General features: G+C 47.1%; 1 protein-coding gene and 1 pseudogene across 3 annotated transcripts in view; both read left to right on the forward strand.

Moving 5' to 3' along the window:
* Positions 1–2,791: 2,791 nt before the first annotated feature.
* Positions 2,792–14,446, forward strand: LOC135269269 (uncharacterized; annotated as a pseudogene).
* A 971-nt stretch (positions 14,447–15,417) lies between these two features.
* Positions 15,418–22,948, forward strand: part of JARID2 (jumonji and AT-rich interaction domain containing 2) — a 281,796-nt gene continuing 274,265 nt past the window's right edge. Inside the window, exon 1 of one of the 3 annotated variants that reach the window (XM_064362994.1) lies at positions 15,418–16,008. In XM_064362994.1, coding sequence (XP_064219064.1) covers positions 15,964–16,008 — 45 coding nt within the window. In that variant the 5' untranslated portion in view covers positions 15,418–15,963. Of the gene's footprint in view, positions 16,009–18,260; positions 18,360–22,948 lie in introns of those variants that run through there. The other 2 variants (XM_064362998.1, XM_064362996.1) reach the window with 2 other exon arrangements.

Consider the following 22,948-nt stretch of genomic DNA (forward strand, 5'->3'; position numbering starts at 1 on the left):
GTAACAAGAGCGAAACTCCGTCTCAAAAAAATAAATAAATAAATAAATAAAAAATAAAAATAAAAATAAAAAAAAGAATGGAACAAAGAGGCCCGGCATGGTGGCTCATGCTTGTAATCTCAGCACTTTGGGAGGCCGAGGCAGGTGGATCACCTGAGGTCAGGAGTTTGAGACCAGCCTGGCCAACCTGGTTAAGCCCCATCTCTACTAAAAATACAAAAATTGGCCGGGCGCGGTGGCTCAAGCCTGTAATCTCAGCACTTTGGGAGGCCGAGCCGGGTAGATCACGAGGTCAAGAGATCGAGACCATCCTGGTCAACATGGTGAAACCCCATCTCTACTAAAAGTACAAAAATTAACTGGGCATGGTGGCGCGTGCCTGTAATCCCAGCTACTCAGGAGGCTGAGGCAGGAGAATTGCCTGAACCCAGGAGGCGGAGGTTGTGAGCTGAGATTGCGCCATTGCACTCCAGCCTGGGTAACAAGAGCGAAACTCCGTCTCAAAAAAAAAAAAAAATTAGCTGGATGTGGTGGTATGCACCTGTAATCCCAGCTACTCAGGAGGCTGAGGCAGAAGAATCGCTTGAACCTGGAAAGCAGAGGTTGTAGTGAGCTGAGATCAAGTCACTGCACTCCAGCCTGAGTAACAGAGAAAGACTCTGTCTCAAAAAAAAAAAAAAAGAAAAAATGGAACAAAGGCTCTGCCCTCATGTGACTTGCGGTCTCAAATGTCTTTCTAAGCTAAGGGTGACCAACTCTACTGGTATGCCCAGCACTGAGACTTCTGGAATGAGGGCTTTCAGTGTAATTCCAGAAAGTTCCTAGCAAACCAAAAGTAGGCTCTTTGTTTTTAAAAACTTTTTACAGGCCTGGTACAGTGGATCACACCTGTAATCCCAGTACTTTGGGAGGTTGAGGTGGGAGAATCACTTGAGCCCAGGAGTTTGAGACCAGCGTGGGCAACATGGCAAGACTCCATCTCTACAAAAAATTTAAAAATTAGGCTGGGCATAGTGACTTAAGCCTGTAATCCCAGCACTTTGGGGGTCTGAGGCTGGTGGATCGCTTGAGGTCAGGAGTTCAAGATCAGTCTGGGCAATATGGCAAAACCCAGTCTCTACTGAAAATGTAAAAATTAACCAGGCGTGGTGGCGCATGCCTGTAATCCCATTTACTTGGGAGGCTGAGGCAGGAGAAAAGCTTAAACCCTGGAGGCAGAGGTTGCTGTGAACTGAGATCGTGCCACTGTGCTCCAGCTTGGGTGACAGAGTGAGACTCCATCTCAAAAACAAACAAAAAAATTAGCTGTGCGTTTACAGGTGGCTCGCACCTGTAGTCCCAGCGACTCTGGATGGTGAAGTGCGAGGATCACTGGAGCCTAGGAGATCCGGGCTGCAGTGAGCCGTGACCATACCACTGCACTCTAGCTTGGGTGACAGTGAGATCTTGTCTAAAAACAAACAAACAAAAATGTAAGGTCTGACCGCGTCTCGAACGACATGGAGACCCCCATGACCCACACATACACCTCAGGAGGGCTTTCCGGAATTAGAAAAACCTGAAGTAGCTGGAAGGAAGAATGATCAACCCCTGTGTGCCTAACTAACCTGAGACCTTCATCTATTGTTTCTTATTCTGGCCTCAATTGACAAGGCCTTCGGACCCTGTAACTGACCGTGGGTCAACCTCCTGACTCTACATCCTAGGACCCCCTCCCAGCTTGCAAAAAACCGCCAACTGTAACTTCTCTAACTTTCCACTGTTCACCCCAAACCTATAAAACCAACTCCTATCCCTCCGCTCTCCGCTGACGCCCTTTTCGGCCTCAGCCCACCCGCACCTGGGTGATTAAACAGCTATATTGCTCACATAAAGCCTTTTTGGGGGTCTCTTCATTCAGAGCCCTCATTTTAACAAAAAATAGTTTTAGAGACAGGCTTTCTCTAGGCTGCCCAACCCTGGCTCAGGTGGTCCTCTTGTCTCAGGCTCCTGTGTAGCTGGGACTGCAGACATGGGCCACCATGCATGTTTGGCTTTTCAAGTTATTGTCAAGTGTTATAAAATTTTTTGTTGTTGTTCTTCCCAGTAAATATATCTATATCTATCACAAAGCGTTATAAAAATTTGAATTCTTATTTTAAAATACAATATAGCTGAGCACAGTGGCACCTGCCTGTAGTCCCAGCTATTCGGGAGGCCGAGGCTGGAGGATCGCCTGAGTCCAGGAGTTCTGGGCTGTAGTGCGCTATGCCGATCGGGTGTCCACACTAAGTTTGGCATCAATATGGTGACCTCCTGGGAGTGGGGGACCACCAGGTCGCCTAAGGATGGGTGAACTGGTCCAGGTCAGAAACGGAGCAGGTCAAAACTCCCGTGCTGATCAGTAGTGGGATTGCACCTGTGAATAGCCACTGCACTCCAGCCTGGGCAACATAGTGAGACCCTGTCTCTAGAAAGAAAGAGAGAAAGAGGGAGGCAGGGAGGGAGGGAAGAAGGAAGGAAGGAAGGAAAGAAGGAAGGAAGGAAGGAAGGAAAGAAGGAAGGAAGGAAAGAAGGAAGGAAGGAAGAATAGACTCATCTACTAAATCAACAAAATGAAATTGGTTTGAGCTGGAGAGTCTCGCTCTGTCGACCAGCCTGAAGTACAATGGCGTGATCTCGGCTCACTGCAACCTCCACCTCCAAGGTTCAAGGATTCTCCTGCCTCAGCCTCCTGAGTAGCTGGGATTACAGGTGGCTGCCACTATGCTCAGCTAATTTTTTGTAATTTTTTTTTTTTTTTTTTTTTTTGAGACGGAGTTTCGCTCTTGTTACCCAGGCTGGAGTGCAATGGCGCGATCTTGGCTCACCACAACCTCTGCCTCCTGGGTTCAGGCAATTCTCCTGCCTCAGCCTCCTGAGTAGCTGGGATTACAGGCACGCGCCACCATGCCCAGCTAATTTTTTGTATTTTTAGTAGAGATGGAGTTTCACCATGTTGACCAGGATGGTCTTGATCTCTTGACCACGTGATCCACCTGCCTTGGCCTCCCAAAGTGCTGGGATTACAGGCGTGAGCCATCGCTCCCGGCCTAATTTTTTGTATTTTTAGTAGAGACAGGGTTTCACTGTGTTGGTCAGGCTAGTCTCGAGCTCCTGACCTCAGGTGAGGTGGCCCCTGACCTCAGAGGTAGATGGCTACCTCTGACTCCCAAAGTGCTGTGATTACAGACATGAGCCATTGCCCCTGGCTGAGTGTTTTTTTTTTTTTTTTCAGGGTCTGTTGCTGAGGCTGGATTTGAACTCTTGGGTTCAAACCATCTGGTTCAACCTCCTGAATAGCTAGAACTACAGGTGCATGCTGACATGCCTGGCTAACATAAAAGTTTTTTATTTCCTACTCTCTTATTTGGATAGTTCACAAAAAGAGTTCTGGCTGGAAAGCAAAATGGAGATATTTTAAGTGCCACTTGTCAAACGTTTTCACTTCCTCAATAATTGCAAATCCTTGCTGGTAGCTGGCCTGTTTGAAAGGGTACCTCAGATATGGGGAATGATTTTCTTTTTTTTGAGACGGAGTCTCGCTCTGTCACCCAGGCTGGAGTGCAGCTGGGCAATCTCGGCTCAGCCTCCCAAGCAGCTAGACTTGCAGGTGCACACCACCACGCCCAGCTAATCTTTGTATTTTTAGTAGAGATGGGGTTTCACCGTGTTGGCCAGGATGGTCTCGATGTCTGGACCTCATGAACCACCCGCCTCTGCCTCCCAAAGTGCTGGGATTACAGGCGTGAGTCACTGCACCCAGCCCAGGGAATGATTTTTGAACAAAATGGTAAATGGCACAGTGTGACCTGTCAATTTATGTATTTATGCGTGTATGTATTTATTTTCTGAGACAGGGTCTTGCTCTGTCATCCAGGCTGGAGTACAATAGCACGATTGTGGCTCACTGCAGCCTTGACTTTCCAGGCTCAAGTAATCCTCCCAGTTTAGCCCCCTGAATAGCCAGGACTACAGGCTTGAGCCACCATGCCTGTTTTTTGTTTTTTAAGACATGGGGTCTCACTATGTTGCCCAGGCTGGTCTTAAACTCCTGGGTTCAAGTGATCCTCCTACCTTGGCCTCCCAAAGTGCTGAGATTATAGGCATTTGCTACCCCTTCTGGCCCATTTGCTTATTTAACAAGCATTCATCTCCTATGGGACAGGTACTTTGCTGGGTAAGTGGGGAGATGTAGAGTGGAAATAATGTGAATATGACTCTTACATCTGCCTGGGAAAATCTGGGACAGTCCCAGGCATACTGAGATGACTTGCGAAATTTCCAATCTCCAAGGATCTGCTCTATAGTAACTTCCAAAAATGTGGCTCCTTCCTTCTGGTTTTTCTTGCCTTCTATGATAAGAGAATTTCAGGGGATCCATTTTGGGTCAAAGGATGCTTCAGAGATACGAACTCTATCAACTGGGCCCCTGGTCTCATCTTCAAAAACATCAATTCAAACACTCAGTGTCAAAAGCATAGCTGACCAATGTGTGTCCTATTTATATCTGTCTGTCTGTCTGTCTCTTTTGAGGTTTCTGTTTTTTGTTTTTCAGAGATAGGGTCTTGCTTTGTTTCCCAGGCTGGAGTGCAGTGCTGCGATCACAGCTCTCTGCAACCTCAAAGTTCTGGGCTCAACTGATCAGTCCTCCTTCCTCTGCTCCTAAGGAGCTGGGACTACTGTGCCTGGCTAAGTTTAACATCTTTTTTTTTCTTTTTGCTCTGTTGCCTAGGCTAGAGTGCAATGGTGCGATCTCGGCTCACTGCAACCTCCACCTCCTGGGTTCAAGCAATTCTCCTGCCTCAGCCTCCCAAGTAGCTGGGACTACAGGTGGCGTGTACCACCATGCCCAGCTAATTTCTGTATTTTTAGTGGAGACAAAGTTTTACCATGTTGGCCACGCTGGTCTTGAACTCTTGGTCTCAGGTGATCTGCCTGCCTTGGCCTTCCAAAGTGCTGGGACTGCAGGCCTGAGCCACTGTGCCCGATCATAATGTTTTGAATATGGTCATTGTTTGGGGAAAAACTTGGAAACTGTTTTTCCACTATTCACATACCATCACAATAGTCAACAGAAGGTTTCTGGGACAAAATGCATGGAGGTTTTCCCTATAAACTAAGCAGCAGACACCAGCTGAGTGTCCTTTGATTTAATTCCAACACTATCCACCTGGGGATGGCCTCAGATCCCACAGGTTGAAAGCTCAGTCCCCAAGACTATCCCCTCATCCCAGACACTATTTGTCAGTCTGGGACTGTGGAGACTCTGACCAACCAGCTTCAAGTTGAGGTTCCCATGACCCTCTCTTTAGGTTTGATTAATTTGCTAGAGGGGCTCACAGAACTCGGGGAAAACTTACTTACATTTACTGGCTTATTATAAAGGATATTTCTTTCTTTCTTTCTTTTTTTTTTAAAGACGGGGTTTCACCATGTTGGTCAGGCTGCTCTTGAACTCCTGACCTCAGATGATCCACCCGCTTTGGCCTCCAAAGTGATTGGATTATAGGCGTGAGCCACCACGCCCGGCCGTATAAAGGATATTTCAAAGGATGCAGATGAAGAAATGTGTGGGGTGAAGCATGGGAGAGTGTAGAGCATCTGTGCACTCCCCAGACAGGCCACCCTCCAGGAGCCTCCTCTTCACCTGCTATACAGCAGCTCTCTAAACCCAGTCCTCTTGTTTTGTTTTGTTTTTTGAGAAGGAGTTTCACTCTTGTTGCTGAGGCTGGAATGCAGTGAGGCAATCTTGGCTCACCGAAACCTCTGTCTCCTGGGTTCAAGTGATTCTCCTGCCTCAACTTTCCAAGTAGCTGGGATTACAGGCATGTGCCACCACGCCCAGCTAATTTTGTATTTTTGGTAGAGACAAGGTTTCTTCACGTTGGTCAGGCTGGTCTCGAACTCCCGACCTCAAGTGATCTGCTTGCCTCAGCCTCCCAAAGTGCTGGGATTACAGGTGTGAGCCATTGCGCCTGGCCTTTTTTAATTTTTAATTTTTTAAAAAAAGAGTGGGTCTTGCTCTGCTGTCCAGGCTACTTTCAAACTCCTGGCTTCAAGTGATTCTCCTGCCTCGGCCTACCGGAGTGTTGGGATTATAGGTGTAAACCACTTTGCCAGGCCCTGCTTGGATTTTTATGGAAGCTTCATGAAGCCAGCATTCCTTCCCCCAGGATGTGTGGTGGACCCTTTAAGACCCACGATCAGAAAGATGAGGGGTAGGGAAAGCCCTGGTGAGGTGGCTCACGCCAGTCATCCTAGCATTTTGGGAGGCCAAGGTGAGAGGATTGCTTGAGCCCAGGAGTTAGAGGTTGCAGGGAGCTATGATTGCACAACTGCACTCCAGCCTGGGCAACACAGTGAGACGCTGTCTCAAAACAAAAAAATATATTTAAAAAAGCAGGAGATTAGTGTCTCGCCTTGGGGCAAGGGAAAGGAGGGCAGGAGAAGGTCAGAAAGATACTGTTTCCTGCAGCCTGTCCCTGAGGCCTAGCAAGCCCAACATTATAACAAGAGATGATAGCAAAGGCTATGGGAATAGGCCTGGCAAGCGGGCTCACACCTGTAATCCTAGCACTTTAGGAGGCCTTGGCAGGTGGATCCTGTGAGCTCAAGTTCAGGAGTTCAAGACCAGCTGGCCAACATGGAGAAACCCCATCTTTACTAAAAATGCAAAAATTAGCTGAGTGTGATGGTGCACACCTCTAGTCCCAGCTACTTGGGAGGCTGAGGTGAGAGGATCGCTTGAGCCTGGGAGGTGGAGACTAATACACACACACACACACACACACACACACACACACACACACAGTTACTCACTGAAAATAATATCACAGTCATAATCTATTAGATTTGGAAGAGTGTTAGGGTCTATCTAGGTCACTCCCCTTTTTTCACAAATGAAGAAAATGAGGCCTAGTGACGTCACAGAAAGCTGAGATAAAAACCTCGAGTCTAGATTTCCAGTATAATCTTCCCAGTAAGCCATACTGTATTAAATAACCACACTGATTTTATAGCTTTCTCTTTGTATTTGTCTAGAATCATAAATGCCAAAGTTTTCTAGGCACCATACACTGTTTGAGAACCCTCAGTTTTCTAATGGTGTACACATGGACACATACAGACACTGTTATTTTTTAATAATAAAGGCCAGAGCCTGACAACATGGGTTTCCTTTCTTTGTCCTGGGTTCCCTGGACTTGGCTTAGATTCAGTCCCTCTTTCCCTCCTCCCAGCCAAGTTGCTTCTGTATCTGAGGACTTCTGGGCTTAAGGCAGTAACAGTTCTGCATTGCTCACTGGTGGGCAGAAAAAAAACAAAAGTCTTATCTCCCCTCTCTTGGGTGAAAAGAGAATGACCTAGATCCTTTGCATCTGTGAGTCTCGGAACTGAGGGATGGATAGGCAGGGGTTGAAGTTATAAGAAACAGGGCCTCTAAGGTAACTTGTGAGACTCAAGGGCAGAGCAGCTCCTGGCCAACCTTCAGTTTAGTGGAGCCTGCAGGTTCCCTTCTTCTCTCAGTATCCTCCCTATTCTTCCCTACTGCTGCTTCTTCTCCTTTTTTTTTTTTTCAAATAGTCTTGCTCTGTTGCCCAGGCTGGAGTGTAATGGCACGATCTCAGCTCACAACAACCTCCGCCTCCTAGCTTCAAGCAATTCTCCTGCCTCAGTCTCCCGAGTAGCTGGACTTACAGGTATGTGCCACCACGCCCAGCCAATTTTTGTATTTTTAGTAGAGACAGGTTTCACCATGTTGGTCAGGCTGGTCTCGAACTCCTGACCTGGTGATCCACCCACCTTTGCCTCCCATAGTGCTGGCATTACCCGGCCAAATGTTTTTTTTAATGAATGTTTGACAACTGAGAGAAAGACCAAAAGCAGGAAATTAATAATCCGCTAAGTTTCAGTCACAATGTAACTGCCCAGGTTTGACTCTCTTCTGTTTCCCTCTCTCTGTGTGTCTGTGTGTAGGAGCAGAAAGGGAGATGGCACTGGGTTTCTGTAAAGGTGTAGGTGAATCTTGGGTTTTGGAAACCTTGAGATTTCAGAAAACAGAATATAAATTGCAGATGTCCCAGTTTGGCAGGAGATAAGCCTGTTTTTGTTTAGCAAATTCTGTAGATTCATACATAGAAACTATGGGCAAAAGTGTTTATATAGAGACCAGTATTTTGGCAGGCATCATGTCTGTGAAAACCTCCAAGTGCAAGTTGGATAAATGAGAGAGTAGCCCTGAGGCGGAATGGTCTATAATCCAGTGAGTCTCTAGGATTCTGACGGTGAAAGGTTCTTTCCTTCTTTCCTGCTCACTTCTGTGGCCTTGACAGAGGGAAGGACTAGTAACTTCTGTGGTAGACTGAACTGGTTTTTTTTTTCTTTTTGCTCTCTGGAGTGTTTGTCTCCCTCTCCTTTGGATAACAAAATCTGCTCCACCCCTCCACGTCCATCTGCGGGAAAGGAGTTTTCCTTTTCTCTTTAAGAGATGGGGTTTTACCATCTTGGTCAGGTTGATCTTGAACTCCTGACATTGATCCACCCGCCTTGACCTCCCAAAGTGCTGGAATTACAGGTGTGAACCACCGCGCCCAGCCTCTTTTTTTGTTTTTTGAGACAGTCTCGCTCTGTTGCCCATGCTGGAGTGCAACCTCTGTCTCCGGGCTCAAGCGATCCTCCCACCTCAGCCTCCTTAGTAAACTGAGATTACAGATGGGCACCACCATGCCTGGGTAATTTTTGTATTTTTAGTAGACAGGGGTTTTGCCCTGTTGGCCAGGCTGGTCTCAAACTCCTGGGCTTGAGTGATCCACCTGCCTCCCAAAGTGTTGGGATTACAGGCGTGATCCACCGTGCCTGGCCAAAAAGGAGTTTTCTTTGGAGCTCTCATCTCAATGGAAGAAAGGAAATGCTGAGATGAATGGAGAGAGAAAGAGAAGGAAGGAATGAAGGAAGGACGATGACATCCTTCGTAGCCCTGAAACTCGGACTCTGGGTTTCCAGTTAGGTGAGCCAAGCCCCTCCTCCTTTTTTTCCATAAGCCATTTTCATTTGGGCTCCATTCACTTGCAACTGAAGGCATCCTGATTCATACAGCACCTCCCCCTCTTTCCCTGCCTACTCACAGGAGCCCTATAATCTCTATGCCTCAGTTTCCTCATAATGATACCCTGTGGATTAGTTGATCACTGATAAGTTGATTTCCGCCCCCCAAACACAGAGTACAGTATTATTATAAACAGTAGCTTCTATTCTTAGGAACTGCAGGTTTCCCGTCTTGGCTGCCTTACCAGAGTTTCTGAAACAGGGCCAGCTCTCTTTCAATAACACAAGACACAATCTAAGCAGAATAGTAATGATAGTCCAAAATTTTTACACAATCTAAAGTACCAGCGACTTTCAGTGACTTGTATAAACGAGGTCCACAGATAACCAGTGGGGTTGAAAGCATCATTTTATTGTATTTGGTTTGTGCTGTGGCATTTTATTGAGGCTTGACAAATAAGACTGTAATTCAGGGACAGGAAGCACTGAATAACAAAAAGAACTAATGTCTCCTTGACATCACTCACTCTTAAGAGGGCTGTTTACATCTGAGTTTACCTCCTAGTGTGTTTTAAAATACTCTTGCAAATTTCAGTTGGCTCGAAATAGCTGTTCCACGTTCTTTCAATGGAAGCCCCCACCCTCTGAGTACACTGGTTCATAGTTATTTATAAACCTGATGTCACTCAAATATTATTTTTACACCCGTCTCCTTACTCCCTCACATATGAAGATAGACCTATGTAAAATTAGAAGTATAAATTCATCATATTCGGTGAAGCATGTCTCTAAGACTGTTCTGGGGTAACCAGCTCTTTCTTTCATTTTTTCTTGGTTTCTGAGGCAATTTAGGAAAAGCAATGGGGCCTGGTGACTGGACTTAAAAGGTCTGTTTTTGTTTTTGTTTTTGAGACAGTCTTGCTCACGCCCAGGCTTGAGTATAGGGGTGTAATCTCGGCTCACTGCAACCTCTACCTTCCAGGTTCAAGCAATTCTCCTGCCTCAGCCTCCTGGGTAGCTGGGATTACAGGTGTGCAGCACTACTCCCAGCTAATTTTTTTGTGTTTTTAGTAGAGATGGGGCTTCACCATGTTGGCCAGTCTGGTCTCAAACTCCTGACCTCATGATCCACCCACCTCGGCCTCCCCAAAGTGCTAGGATTACAGGCATGAGCCATTGCGCTCAGCCCAGCTCTTTCTTAAAAAAAGATTCCTGTGATCAAATTAATTTGTAAAGCTATATGCCCCTTTGGGGATTTCTAAAAACACTACAGCAAAGTAACCAGGTTATCTTTTTTATAAGGTAGTAGTCTCCAAAATTAGTTCCTCAAGGAATTACTTTCTTTTCAGCCCCACCTAGTAACATTTCATGAAATCATGTGTCTTGAATCCCATTTTGGAAAACCAGGGAGATGGTCTGCATGGGGTATGTGGAGCCAGGAATCCTGAGTTTGACCCCTGGCTCGTCCATCCAACTGGTTATATGATTTTGAGCAAATCACAACCTCTTACCATTTCATTTTCACATTGGAAGAGTGAGGACAGTAATACCTGTCTTGATCTAAGTTGTTTTATGGTTTAAATGAAATTATTATGATAGTGTGCTTTAAACACTATTGAAGTTATACAAATGAAAGCTATCATTAGGTAGCACAGATAAATATAAGGTCTTTCTGGAAATTAATAACATACAAGTGGAAAGAACCTTAACCTAGTAACTGCCATTGAATGATTGTGGATTTGAGTTTACTTAGGGGCCAGCACTGAGGGATACAAGTAGCAGAGTACAAAAGTCAAGGCAGGACTAGAGAGTGTTGGGTCGTAGAAATGTCTTTGGGTATAATTGAATTTAACCCTCTAATTTTTTATTTTGTGTTTGTAGAGATGGGGTCATGCTATGTTACCCAGGCTGGTCTTGAGCTCCTGGGCTCAAGCAATCCTTCTGCCTTGGCTTCCCAAAGTGCTAGGATTAGAGGTGTGAGCCACCACCCACACCCAGCCTAACCTGCTCATTTTATACATGGTGGATCTGAGGCCCATACGATGCAAATGAACGCCATAAGGTCTCTCAGAGAGTTAATAGGAGAAACATCTGATTCCCTCATTGCCAATGGCTGCCTCAGTATTAGACAAATCATGGCCCTATCACATTTCGATTTAATTAAGAGATACAAGATATACACATGACATGATCAGAAAACAATACAACAGAGAGCACTTTTTTTTTTCTTTTTTTCCAGAATCTCTCTATCACCCAGGTCGGAGTGCAGTGGTGCAATGTCCACTCACTGCAACCTCAGTCTCCTGGGTTCAGGCCATCCTCCTACCTAAGCCTCCCAAGTAACTGGGACTACAGGAACTACCATGCCCGGACCACCATGTTCAGCTAATTTGTGTGTGTGTGTGTGTGTGTGTGTGTGTGTGTGTGTGTGTGTGTGTATGTGTATATATATATATATATATATATATATATATATGTATTTTCGTAGAGACAGGGTTTCACCATGTTACCCAGGCTGGTTTCAAGCTCCAGAGCTCAGGCTATCCTTCTTCCTCGGCCTCCCAAAGTGCTGGGATTACGGATGTGAGTCACCACACTCAGCCTCAGGACAAAATTTTAAAGCTCAAAAAAAGTGGCCGAAATGACAAGGGCAATGAAAATCCAGGAAAGAGTAGGCCAAGCAGCCAGGCTGAATTGGAAATAGGCCTGAAGTTGGGGTCTTGAAGAATGTATAATACTACATTGGAGTTAGATAATGCAAGAGGAAAACTAGCAAAATTCCAGATTGGAATGAGAGATGATGGTGGGAGACTATAGGTCAGGCAATAGTCTAAACAGTAGGGCATTACAGTTTTGGTGAAATATTCACCAGTAAGCATTTACTGGACCTCTTTCAAATGTGATGAAGTTTTTGGAGCTTTGGAGCGTATGAGAAGTAAACAACATCATCTCTGACTTTAGGGAGTTTCGTTTTTATTTAGATGGAACTGGAATCGTTAAAAGTGGAGAATGTAAGCAAACAGGATGCAATGCAAAGGGGTGAAATATGCACTTTCCTTAAGTATGTATGTGAACCCCTCCACATACTTCAAAACTCCTTCACACCTAGTCATCTCAGCCATGTGTTCTTTTTACCTTCTTTTCTACATTGCTGATATAGTACTTTTTGGAGGTATCACAATCCATTGTAAACTCTGCCTTTTTTTTGAGAGGGAGTCTTGCTTTGTTGCCAGCTAGAGTGCAGTGGCACGATATCTCGGCTGCCTCTGACTCCTGGGTTCAAGCAATTCTCCTGCCTCCCCAGTAGCTGGGACTACAGACAGGCACCACCATGCCCGGCTAATTTTTGTATTTTTAGTAGAGACAGGGTTTTACCATGTTGGCCAGGATGGTCTCGATCTGCTGACCTCCTGATCCGCCTGCGTCGGCCTCCCGAAGTGCTGGGATTACAGGCGTTAGCCACTGCACCTGGCGAGTTTTGCCTTTACTGAGCTGTGTGCTTCTTTACAAAGGACTTTTGAGCTTCCTGTGTCCTTAGGAATGAGGACAGTGCTGGCATAGAGTCTAACAGAATCAACATACCTAGATACGTTCTCACCCCTGCTCCTCCAATTGAAGAAGTCAAGGCTTTGAGATGTGAAAATCATCAGGAGAAAGAGTGCATTTGACTTACAGAAAATGAAAAAGAGGAGGAAAAAGCAAGGAAAGCCTTGGATGGCCTTGCCAAGATGGTAGGGGGAGGAAGTTCACTAGGAGTAGTTTATTTCCACAACAGGAAAAACTTTCAACTGCTAAGAAGGCCAATCTTTTTCCCTTTCAGGGAAAACAACACTAATAGTATTCAAATCTTTTGGAAATGAGCAAATTCCTTCCTTTCCCCTGCCCTGAGGCCTCAACTTCACACAATGGTTTCTCACACCAGGTGACCCAGAGCTGGTAGTCTGGAAGGGGAGTTTGCCCGCCCAGGACTGAAAAGTCCAGTCTCCAGGGCTAGTTAGGGGAACCAAAAAGAAACCCACCTTTGTTCATTAATATTTGCCTGGGGAATGAGAGATCTGCGTTGAACTTACAGAAAGCTGTTTAAAATCTTAACAACGTGGAGATGTGGAGATTCCCAGTATGCCAGTCCTAATGATCAGAAAGTCTTTTGAAAACACCTTGGGTGGCCCTACTGGAGTCTGCCCCATTGGATCCTTCCCAGGAAATGGCACCAGCGAACAAGTTTTGCAGTATTCAGGGCACAAAATGTCATTTATCTTTCCGATTGTGAAGTGAACATGAGACAAAATTATTTCATTTCAGATTTTTTGATAAGGTAAAATAATAACTAAAAAGCCTTCCGAAAAGGCGTTTTATTTCGTTCACCGAAAGCTTCCAGTAACGTGCCTAGCTTTAAGCCAGGTTAGTTAGTTATCATATAATCCTCCCCACAGGTTTGATCACCACTAATTTGCAGATGAGGAAACTGACAAGCTCAGAGAGGCTCTCCGTTGCCATGTGAATCCAGGTCTGGTCTCTCACCTCCTGTTTCTGAGACCTTTCTAGACACCTTGGTTATCTCTTCAAACACTGCTGCAAGTAAACAGCTGTGTGACCCGAGTATATAGACTTTTGAAGTCTAGGGAATAGGTAGAATAAAATACACGGGTGTGCGTTCGTGGGAGCGCTTCTGCCACGTTTAATTCCAAGGCTAGCCTGAGAATGGAAAACGCTGCTCCTCTAAAACCACAGCGAAAAACAAGGAAATTAACAAGGCAGAATGGCGATGCGAGACTCGACAAAGTTGTTAATAAGGCGAAGGCCCAAAGCGGTACGCCAGGGCCTGCTACTTCATTTATTTCAGCGATTAAACGAGCACGACAGGGGGCTGGCTGGAGGCAGGTAAAAAGCAGGCTCTCGCGTGGCCCGGGCACTTGATATTCCTGGCAGTCGGTGTTCGAGATGCTTCCTTACAGCTGTGTCTGTGCGGCTCGGTCTCCATATTCCACTCATTTTTACCTCAACATTTTGCGGTATTTTATCACAAAATCCGCCTGGCAAAGCAAAGATCCCGCCCAGTCTCTTTAAACACAGCTCTTTTCTCGGGAGGCAGCAGCCGGGGCTTCACTCCCGGGCCACCAGGGACATCCTCCTCGCGGGTCGGGCGGAGGCGCTTTCGCGACCGCGGGGCCACGTGGCGAGCCCGGGCGTGGGGGGGCGTGGCCGTTCCACGAGGCGACCCCGGCCGCCGCCCACCCCGGGCGTGCGCTGCTGCGGGGCGCGGAAAGGGGTGACCTGGGACTACCCCAGGCGCCCGCAGCACGCTCTGTACACAGACGCGAGGCAATGTCCTGAGGTGACACCGGCTGCACTGCACAAGCAGCAGGCGCCGCCGATCAACTAGTTCTCACCGAGGATTCCTCTTGGTGCGTGGCCCAGTTTTCCTTAGGACGGGCTCCAACCCCTCCCTGACACCGCCCCCCTCGCCGCCACGCTCCGAGGCCTTCCCCGGGGAAGCCTCGCGTCCCTCCCCCGCAGCTCCGGGCGGCGCGCGCGCGATTCCTCGATTCCACAGGCGGTTAGCGCCGCGGGTGGGGGCAGGGCGCGCGGGGAGGGCGCCGCCAGGGGAGGAGTGCCGGGGCCCGGGGGGCGGAGGGGGGCCGGCGTGGGGAGTTCCTCGCTCGCGGACCACACGCTCCGCGGGCCAATCCCGAGCCAGCCTCTAGCAGTGTCGCACGCGGGACACGTCCAAGCGTTTGTTGGCACGGCCGGTGAGGGGGAGGGGGCGAGGAAGAGGGAGGGGAGTTGAGTGACAGACTTTGCGGGGCAGGCTGGGAATTGTAGTTCCCAGCTTCCGTGGCCATAGCCATTTTGTAGTCGGGGGACTACAACTTCCAGAAGATCAAGGGGACCATTCTAAGGTGCCCCGGGAATAGGCGGCTCTCCCCGGGGCCGGGCGTCTTGGGGCACTTGTACCCAGCAGCCCGGCTGCAGGTAGACGCGAGGGCAGTGGCGAGTGCTGGCGTGGGGCGGCCGTGGGGTGAGTGGCAGGCAGGGGAAAGGGGGTGAGGTGGAGCGACGGAGCGTGCCGTGCATTGAGCTAGGGAGCCTCTCTCAATTCCACGCCTGGGCTCGGCGTGGGAGCGACGCCCAGGGCTTGCCTGGGAGGGGTTCGTCGAGGCCGCTCGGGTGTCTGGTTGGCCAGGCTGCGGGGGTGCCCTGGCCTGGGCCAGGGGCGGTCGGCACCGGGCTAAGCGGGCGCCTGGCGGCCCAGCGGTGGGAGTTTTCGGCTGGCGTCCGGCGGGGAATTACCCGAGGAGCCCTAACTTGTATAAAAGCAGAGTCCATTTAAAGTTGGGCTGGATAGCCTCTCTCTCATTGGTTAGGGGGCTTGGAAAAAAGAGACTCGGCGAGCCCTCGCTGTGGTGCTGCCGCCGCCGCCGCCGCCGCTGGAGTTGACTCTTCTGCTCGCACTGCTGCTGCAGCACAAACGTGACTTCCAACATTTTTTATTTATCTTTCCCTTTTCTTTTCCAAGATGTAACTACGGATCAGACACTAAGGACCTTCACGTTTCGCTGATGTAGTTTTTGGAGGAAAAAGGGGGGGGAGTGAAGGGCGTCGGTTTTTTTTTGTGTGTGTGTGTATGTGTTTCGGGGGAAATTTTCCATTATGAGTGTTTTACTAAAGTGAATTTTTTTTTGTTTGCTTCGTTCGTCTTTGGCTCTTTTTTTTCCTTCCCAATTTCGGATTTATTTCAAGGCGAATCTGGCTTTGGGGGAAGAGGAAGAAAAGTCGGATTACAAGATCAACCACCACCAACAACAATAAAAACCACCAGGATATTTTTTTGCAAATTTCTGACGGCTTTAAATTCATGAAGCAATTGTCCCCTTTTGCAATCAGCATTTGGATCTCAGAATGAGCAAGGAAAGACCCAAGAGGAATATCATTCAGAAGAAATACGTAAGTGCTCTTAACAACATATCCTTTGACTTGCAGTTTTAAGCAATGGCTGTGAATGTCAAGTTTATAGATAATTCTGCAGCTGAAGGGTTTTAAACACAGCGTCCGATAAGGCTGTTTCTTTCTTTTCTGAAAGAGGGCTTTTCCAGCAAAGTGGTGTCTGCCTAGTTTGGCTGAAAAAACAGATTGGTGTAGAGATACCTCAAGTAAATAAATTGACCTCGAATGACACAACCATAATCTAGTTTTAGATGAAAGGCAAGGGATTTTGGTGGAGCTTGAGGTGTCGGGGGCTGTGGTAATGTAACTAAACTGCATTCTCAAGCGGATTTGGCCCCGTATTGCACTTTGCATGCAAATGAGCCTGTGTTATTATTATTGATGTTATTTGGAAAAATCCTGTAACGCATGTGTGTTGGAAGCCCTTTAAGTTGCAATCGAGGGTCCGATTATGGCGATCTTTCTCTTTGCACTGGCACATTAAATTTAATGTCTGTGGTCATTTTGGTTTATCTGGTTTGCAACATAAACCAGTTGGGAATCATGTTACAGTGAATGCATTTGTTGGGTTTGACTTTAATTTAATAATGAGGCTGGTTTTGTTTAAAAAATTCATGATTTCCAGTTCTAGGGGAAAAGGACACACACTATGGCTAATGTTTTTAAGTGTGTATGTGAATGCATATGTAAGTAACTACAAGTCATTTCTCCTTGTTAACTGGGCTTCTGAAATTCGGTGATTATTCAGAGATTTAAATGGTTTGGAATAGTTAAATTTGTGCATAGTACAGCTACGTTTTGATTGGCATGGGGAGTGTTTTTGTTTTGTGTGTGGTGCCTTTTTTTTTAAGTTTGAGGGGAGGGAGGAAAGAGGGGGACCGAGGGATTAACCAAATATGCACTCCAGTGATCTGTGATTAGCTGCATGCTTTAAAGAACTCATTTTTTCAAAAAAGGCCAAATGAACATACCTTAGCGTAAGAGGAAAGTTTTATTTAAGTTGAGTAGACAGATTGGTATCAATATTTTCCCTTTTTGATCATTGTGGTGTGTGTAATGAGAGATGACCTTCGGGGCACTGGTTTTGTAAAAAATATTTTAATGGAAAAGCTGAATGCTTCTTCAAGAGAGCTGATTCTTATCTAGACACGTCAACTTCAACTGTGAAAGAAAGGCAAGGCTAATCAAGTCCAACTTAGAAAGCTGTTCATAAAGAATTTAAGAATTAAAATACATCCGCATTGCAGAGGGCTGGGTAGAATGCGAAGGACTAGTTTAAACTCCGGCTGTAGAAACTGCACGGAGGCAACCTTGCCTCGGAGCGTGGACGCCTTCCCGGGGCACGTCCGTTTCGGATGCAGCCACAAAGCAAATAGGGTAGAACTTGGACGAGAACCCCACCCCGCCTCCCATTCCGGACTTTCTTGAGGTGGAGAGCAGCGTTGGGTGGGTTTTTTTAATTGTGGGCGGTCAGCGGATCGTGTCGAGTCCGGGCGTCCGGCTGCAAGACCGTGGCTGGCGGTGGCCGCGGGAGGCACGGTACGAGTTAATGCTCCGGGAACAGAGGTGTTAGCGATGTGCTCGAGCTGGCTGCGGAGGGGACGGCGCGCCGGGGTCGCGGCCGGCTGGGCCGGGGCTGGGCCGGCGGGCGCGTGCGCGCGGCCTGTAGGGGGCAGACTCCGGGCTCCGGGCGGGCGCGCGAGGCGGGCATCGGGCTACCCTACCCTGGCCGACTCGCAGGCAGGCGGGCACTGAGCTACCCGGGCCGGCTTGTAGGTCGGCAGGCGGGTGGGTGGGGCGCGGGGGCGGCGCGGCCTGCGGGGCGCGGGGAGGGGAAGAGCGCGCGGGGCGGGGGCGTGGGCGTGCCGGGGAGGGGGCGCGCTGCGCACAGCTGCAGCCGGCGCCCCCCACTGTGCGCACGGCCGAGCATGGCGGCGGCCCGGCCGGCTTCCCGCGGCCCTGCCTGCGGGCTCCGACGCAGTCTCAACAGCAACAGGTTAAGCCGGCGAGACGTCAGCGCACCCCCTCCCTGCCTCCGGGTTCTTCCCCCGCCGCGCGCTGGCGCCCCAGCCCTCCTTCCCTCCCTCCGCCCCCCGCGGCGCTCGGTTCCCGGACGCTCCCGGCCGCGCTCTGTTGTCATTGTGACGTCACAAAGGGACGGGCCCGGGTGGAACCTTCCCCTCCTCCTCCGTGACGTCAAAAGTCGGGCGGGAGGTTCCAGGCGCGGCGGGGCTGCTGGGGGAGGAGGGTGCGGGGCGGGGGCTGCCGCGGAGCCGGGCTGCGGCGTAGGAGGAGGAGGAAGATGCGCTCGGCCTCTGCCTTCTGCTCCGGAGCATCGCGCTTCCTACCAGGTGAGCGCTGGGGAGCCCTTGGTCCCCAAAGGAATGTCACTGGACCCTGTTCTGATGCCACTTGGGAAGTGGGGAGCGGGGAGGAGGCGCCTCTTTTCTGCAGGAATGTTTTCCTCTGTTCCAGGTCTCCTGATGGTGCTGCATTACTAGCGTGGTACATGTGCCCCACCTCCGGTGCTTATGGAAAGAAATGAAACTATTCAGGGAAAGCTCTGCTTTGTTGGAGGGACCGCATTGTGGATTTGGCCACTTGTCACTTGAAGTCGTGTTGGGGATGCTTCAGCAGGATGTGGCCGGATGCCCTTCATGGTGATGCTGCACAGCAGCAACTGTTGCTCTTTCTGGAAGCTTTGCTGTACCATGGTGGGGGGCACTCCTTTGCTGTGCCGGCTCTGTGCCTACTGAGTGTAATTTTGGGGGGCTGGACCAAGGAAGACTTGTCATTGAATCATGTACTGAGGAGAGCACAAGGACTCCTTTAAGTCTCAAGGTGGTCTGGGCTTAGTTCTTCTGAGCAAGGTAACCAGAGGCTGGCATTCTGTTTTCTCTTTTGTAAAGTGGAAAAATACCTGCCATTTCTACTTAACTAAGTCATTGAAAAGATCATGTGCACGGAAGATGTAAAGCAGTATGCCTCTTTATATGTAAAATGGCATTATTACTTGAGCTGGTTGAAGGCAGCACGTTTCCCATAATTGGTCTCAAAAGCCAGGGATGCCTGCTGAGTTGCCATTTAGTTTATTACCTTAGCAAAGCAGAGTTGGGGGTGTGATTGTCGATGGTAGGCTTTGGGAGAAATGATTGTTATATTTCATAATAAATGATGTCCTTGAGAAAGTCATAAATTGCAATGTAATCCTGTCTTAATTGTGTTGGGCACGACTCCCACTGCAATACGTTAAATAACTGAAAACATTTGCCTTCGAAAGCCCCAATCCACTTCGACGATAAAAACAGTTGCATGTTTTGCTCTATGGATATTTTCTGCCATTTCCATTATTCCATTGCTTGGTTATTCCTAGGGACAATAACAGATACGATATTGGGGCTTCATTACTATTTGATCTTTGCTTTCTAGCAGGTATCAGTTTGAAATAGAAAATCTCTGCCATGTGAAGATAATAATTCATGTAATTAGCATGAAAACTGCCAGTTTGATTTTCTAGGACAGCTCAAGCAGAATTTGTACTACTAGGCTGTCAGTTTTAAGTATTTTAATTGTATAATTTAAAAGTATATGATTTAAAAATTGAAAGAGGTTTTGGCTATAGGTTTCAATAGTAGGATTTATTATAATTACAACTACGTAAAATTATAAAGAAAAAAGTAAGAACACACAAATATAGTGGTTGGATTTATGAGGTTTTTTTGCTTTAAAACTTGTCATTTTAGACAAATTGTTCATGTTATTTCACAGTTGGTGGAGTGGTGGGGAAATTTGCATGTTACTGTTTTATTGCTGTAGTTTTTCTTTCCTGGGATCTTTACGTGGCTGTCTTGCTACTTGTTTCTAGTAGTGGAAAATCTTGCTCTTTGTTAAGTGCAGGGCAGTGGCGTTTGATACAATCAAGTTCAAAGTGTCACTAAAATTTGAAAGAAAGAATTATGTCGAAAAGTAATCCAACTTGGTTTATTATTCTGGTAATTATTTTACTGTGGGCTAATATTTAACTCGTGTGTCCCGGTAGCCACTGGCCCAAATAGGAAGTAGAATTATTTGGTACTTGGCATATACAGTGGCTGTTTCCTCATAGTGGGTTAAACCAGTGCCTGTTGCTGGGCTGAAGGCTATTGACTCATTTCCAAGTGCCAGTAATCCCAGTGTATGTATATATATATATATGTATGTATATCCTGCTCCGAAGGTTATTTTAACTTCCCTCCTTCAGAACAAGAAAATCTTTTGGAGTATATAATTGGTGTCAATTACATTCAAAATGGAACTGTTGCCTTTTTTGTTTTCATTTCAGAGAAGACATGGGAATGTCATACTAAGCATAGTCCATTAAGACACTTGGTGAAGGCTAAACTGGAGAGCCTTTTTAAGCTAGTGCCTTTGCTCATGATGGCATGAGGACTCACATTCCTGACCTTTGAATTCTGGCTGCATTGCTCTAATCATCCTGATGTTACTGGTCCGCGTCTCCCCCAGGATTACTGTAGTAGCAGGTTTCCTAACCACCTTTTTTTTTTTTTTTTTTAAAAGAGACGGAGTCTTGCTATGTTGCTCAGGCTGGAGTGCAGTGGCTATTCACAGGCAGTCTCACTACTGATCAGCAGGGGAGTTTTGACTTGCTCCGTTTCCGCCCTGGGCTGGTTCACTCCTCCTTAGGCAACCTGGTGGTCCCCTACTCCTGGGAGGTCACCATATTGATACTGAACTTAGTGCAGACACCTGATTGGTATAGTGCAGTACGGTCAAGAACTCCTGGGCTTAAGCGATCCTCCCACCTCAGCCTCCCGAGTAGCTGGGACCACAGGCACGCGCCACTGTGCTGAGCTCCTAAGCACCGTTTACCTACCCAACCTACTTGCCCTGTTCGCTCCAGAACGTTCTGGCTGATACCCCAGGACAAAGCTCCTGGGCAGCTCTGGGATGTGCCTCTGTCCCCTTTGACTTTCACCCAGAAGTCTTGCTAAGTTAAGTGTCAGTTGTTTGTTCCCAAATCTGGTTATTCCAGTTGGGCTTATTGTTGTAATTACAGTTAAATATTACGTCAACCTTGAAACGAGTGTGAAAAAGAGTTGCAGTGAAAACTTTTAATTTGAATGTTTTGAAGACTTGATAAAGTCAATTACTAAGAAAAACAGGTGTTAAATTAGATGTGGGCCAGACATTTATAAGATTTTGGGGAAAATCAGGACTGTCCACATACATTGCTTTGCAAGTGATTCGCTTTTAAGAACCAAACTTGTTATGCCCAGACTTTCCAAACAAACAAAACAGCATAATGTGGAATACCAGAAGACCCATGGTCTGGTGTCAGAAAAACCTGGTGTTAAAAGTATATTTGTCTTTGTCTGTTAAATATTAAAGAATATCCTTTTTTTTTCTTTTTTTAAAATTTTTTCTTGTCTAACAAACTTGTTTCCATTAACTAACCGATTTCTGGTTCTTGCCATCCCTCATAAGAGTGCTTCAAACTGTGTTTAGCCTTAATCCCCGAATGCTAAACAGGACTCCCTGTCTGTTTCAAGCTATGTAGCTTAGGTAAAGTGTGGATCAGTGTAGAGTAGTCCTACTGAGGTGATTGTATTACTTTTGGAGTTAAAATAATTGTGCCATTCACTGCATGGCAGGGAGCAGAAAGATTAGTGATGCTGCACCTAATTCATGGAGTTCAGAAGCTTGTATTTTGTGATCTGGCAACTTTAATTATATATTGTTTTATTTAGGAGATATTGTGGAAGGTCTGTTCCATTTCAAATCCTTAAGCCTTACCTGTTAATAAAAATGAGACCAGGGGCCAGGCACGGTGGCTCATGCCTGTAATCTTAGCACTTTGGAAGGCCAAGGCAGAGGCGGATCACCTGAGGTTGGGAGTTTGAGATCAGCCTGACCAACATGCAGAAACCTTGTTTCTACTAAAAATACAAAATTAGCCAGGTATGGTGGTGCATACCTTCATTCCAGCTGCTCGGGAGGTTGAGGCAGGAGAATTGCTTGAACCCGGGAGGTGGAAGTTGTGGTGAGCTGTGAGTGCCGTTGCACTCCAGCCTGTGCAAAAAGAACAAAACTCTGTCTCAAAAAAATAAAAATTAAAAAATTAAAAATAACCTTAAAAAAAAAAAAGAGACTAATTGAATCCGTTTTTTCATGTGCTCAATTATCTTTTGTTTCTTTCTGTCTTCCAGGTAACTGTACTCTTTATTTCTGTGACTTCCTAAGACAAGCCTCAATTGCTTTTCCAGGCCCCAGTCTTTGTTTTTCTGATTCCTTTTGTCCATAAACCTTTTCCATACTTGCCTCACCCTTGGAGGCATCTTTTATTCCAGGAGGTGGGAACTCCATAGTGTCTGTCTACATTTTTGTAAAATTAGAGTGAGCAAGATTTTATTTTCATTATACTTTAATCTTTCTTGACTTCAGACAATCTTATACCCTTTTGGAAGTATCAGGTTTTTTAAATAAGGATTTTGGAAGTTGAATTCTGATTCAGAATAAAATTATTAAAAGTGGAGCTGACCTGTCATTTTGCTCTTGGTGGAAGAATCCTGTTTCCAGGACTTGCTGTTCCTGTCACTTCATTCCCCTCCAACCCCCCAAGATGGAGTCTGTCGCTCAGGCTTGAGTGCCGTGATATGATCTCGGCAACCTCTGGCTCCTGGGTTCAAGCGATTCTTCTGCCTCAGCCTCCCAAGTAGCTGAGATTACAGGCACGTGTCACCACGCCCAGCTAATTTTTGTATAGAGATAGGGTTTCACCATGTTGGCCAGGCTCGTCTTGAACTCGTAACCTCATGATCTGCCTGCCTTGGCCTCCTAAAGTGCGGGATTACAGGTGTGAGCCACTGTACCTGGCCCTCTGTCAATTCTTGCAGGTGGCTTTTGTCTTTCTAGCCCTCTTAGACTGTAGGAAAGAGCCGAT

The sequence above is a fragment of the Aotus nancymaae genome, unplaced genomic scaffold, assembly GCF_030222135.1.
Source record: "Aotus nancymaae isolate 86718 unplaced genomic scaffold, 86718_ANA_hifiasm-v0.15.2.pri h1tg000051l, whole genome shotgun sequence".
Lineage (NCBI taxonomy): Eukaryota > Metazoa > Chordata > Mammalia > Primates > Aotidae > Aotus > Aotus nancymaae.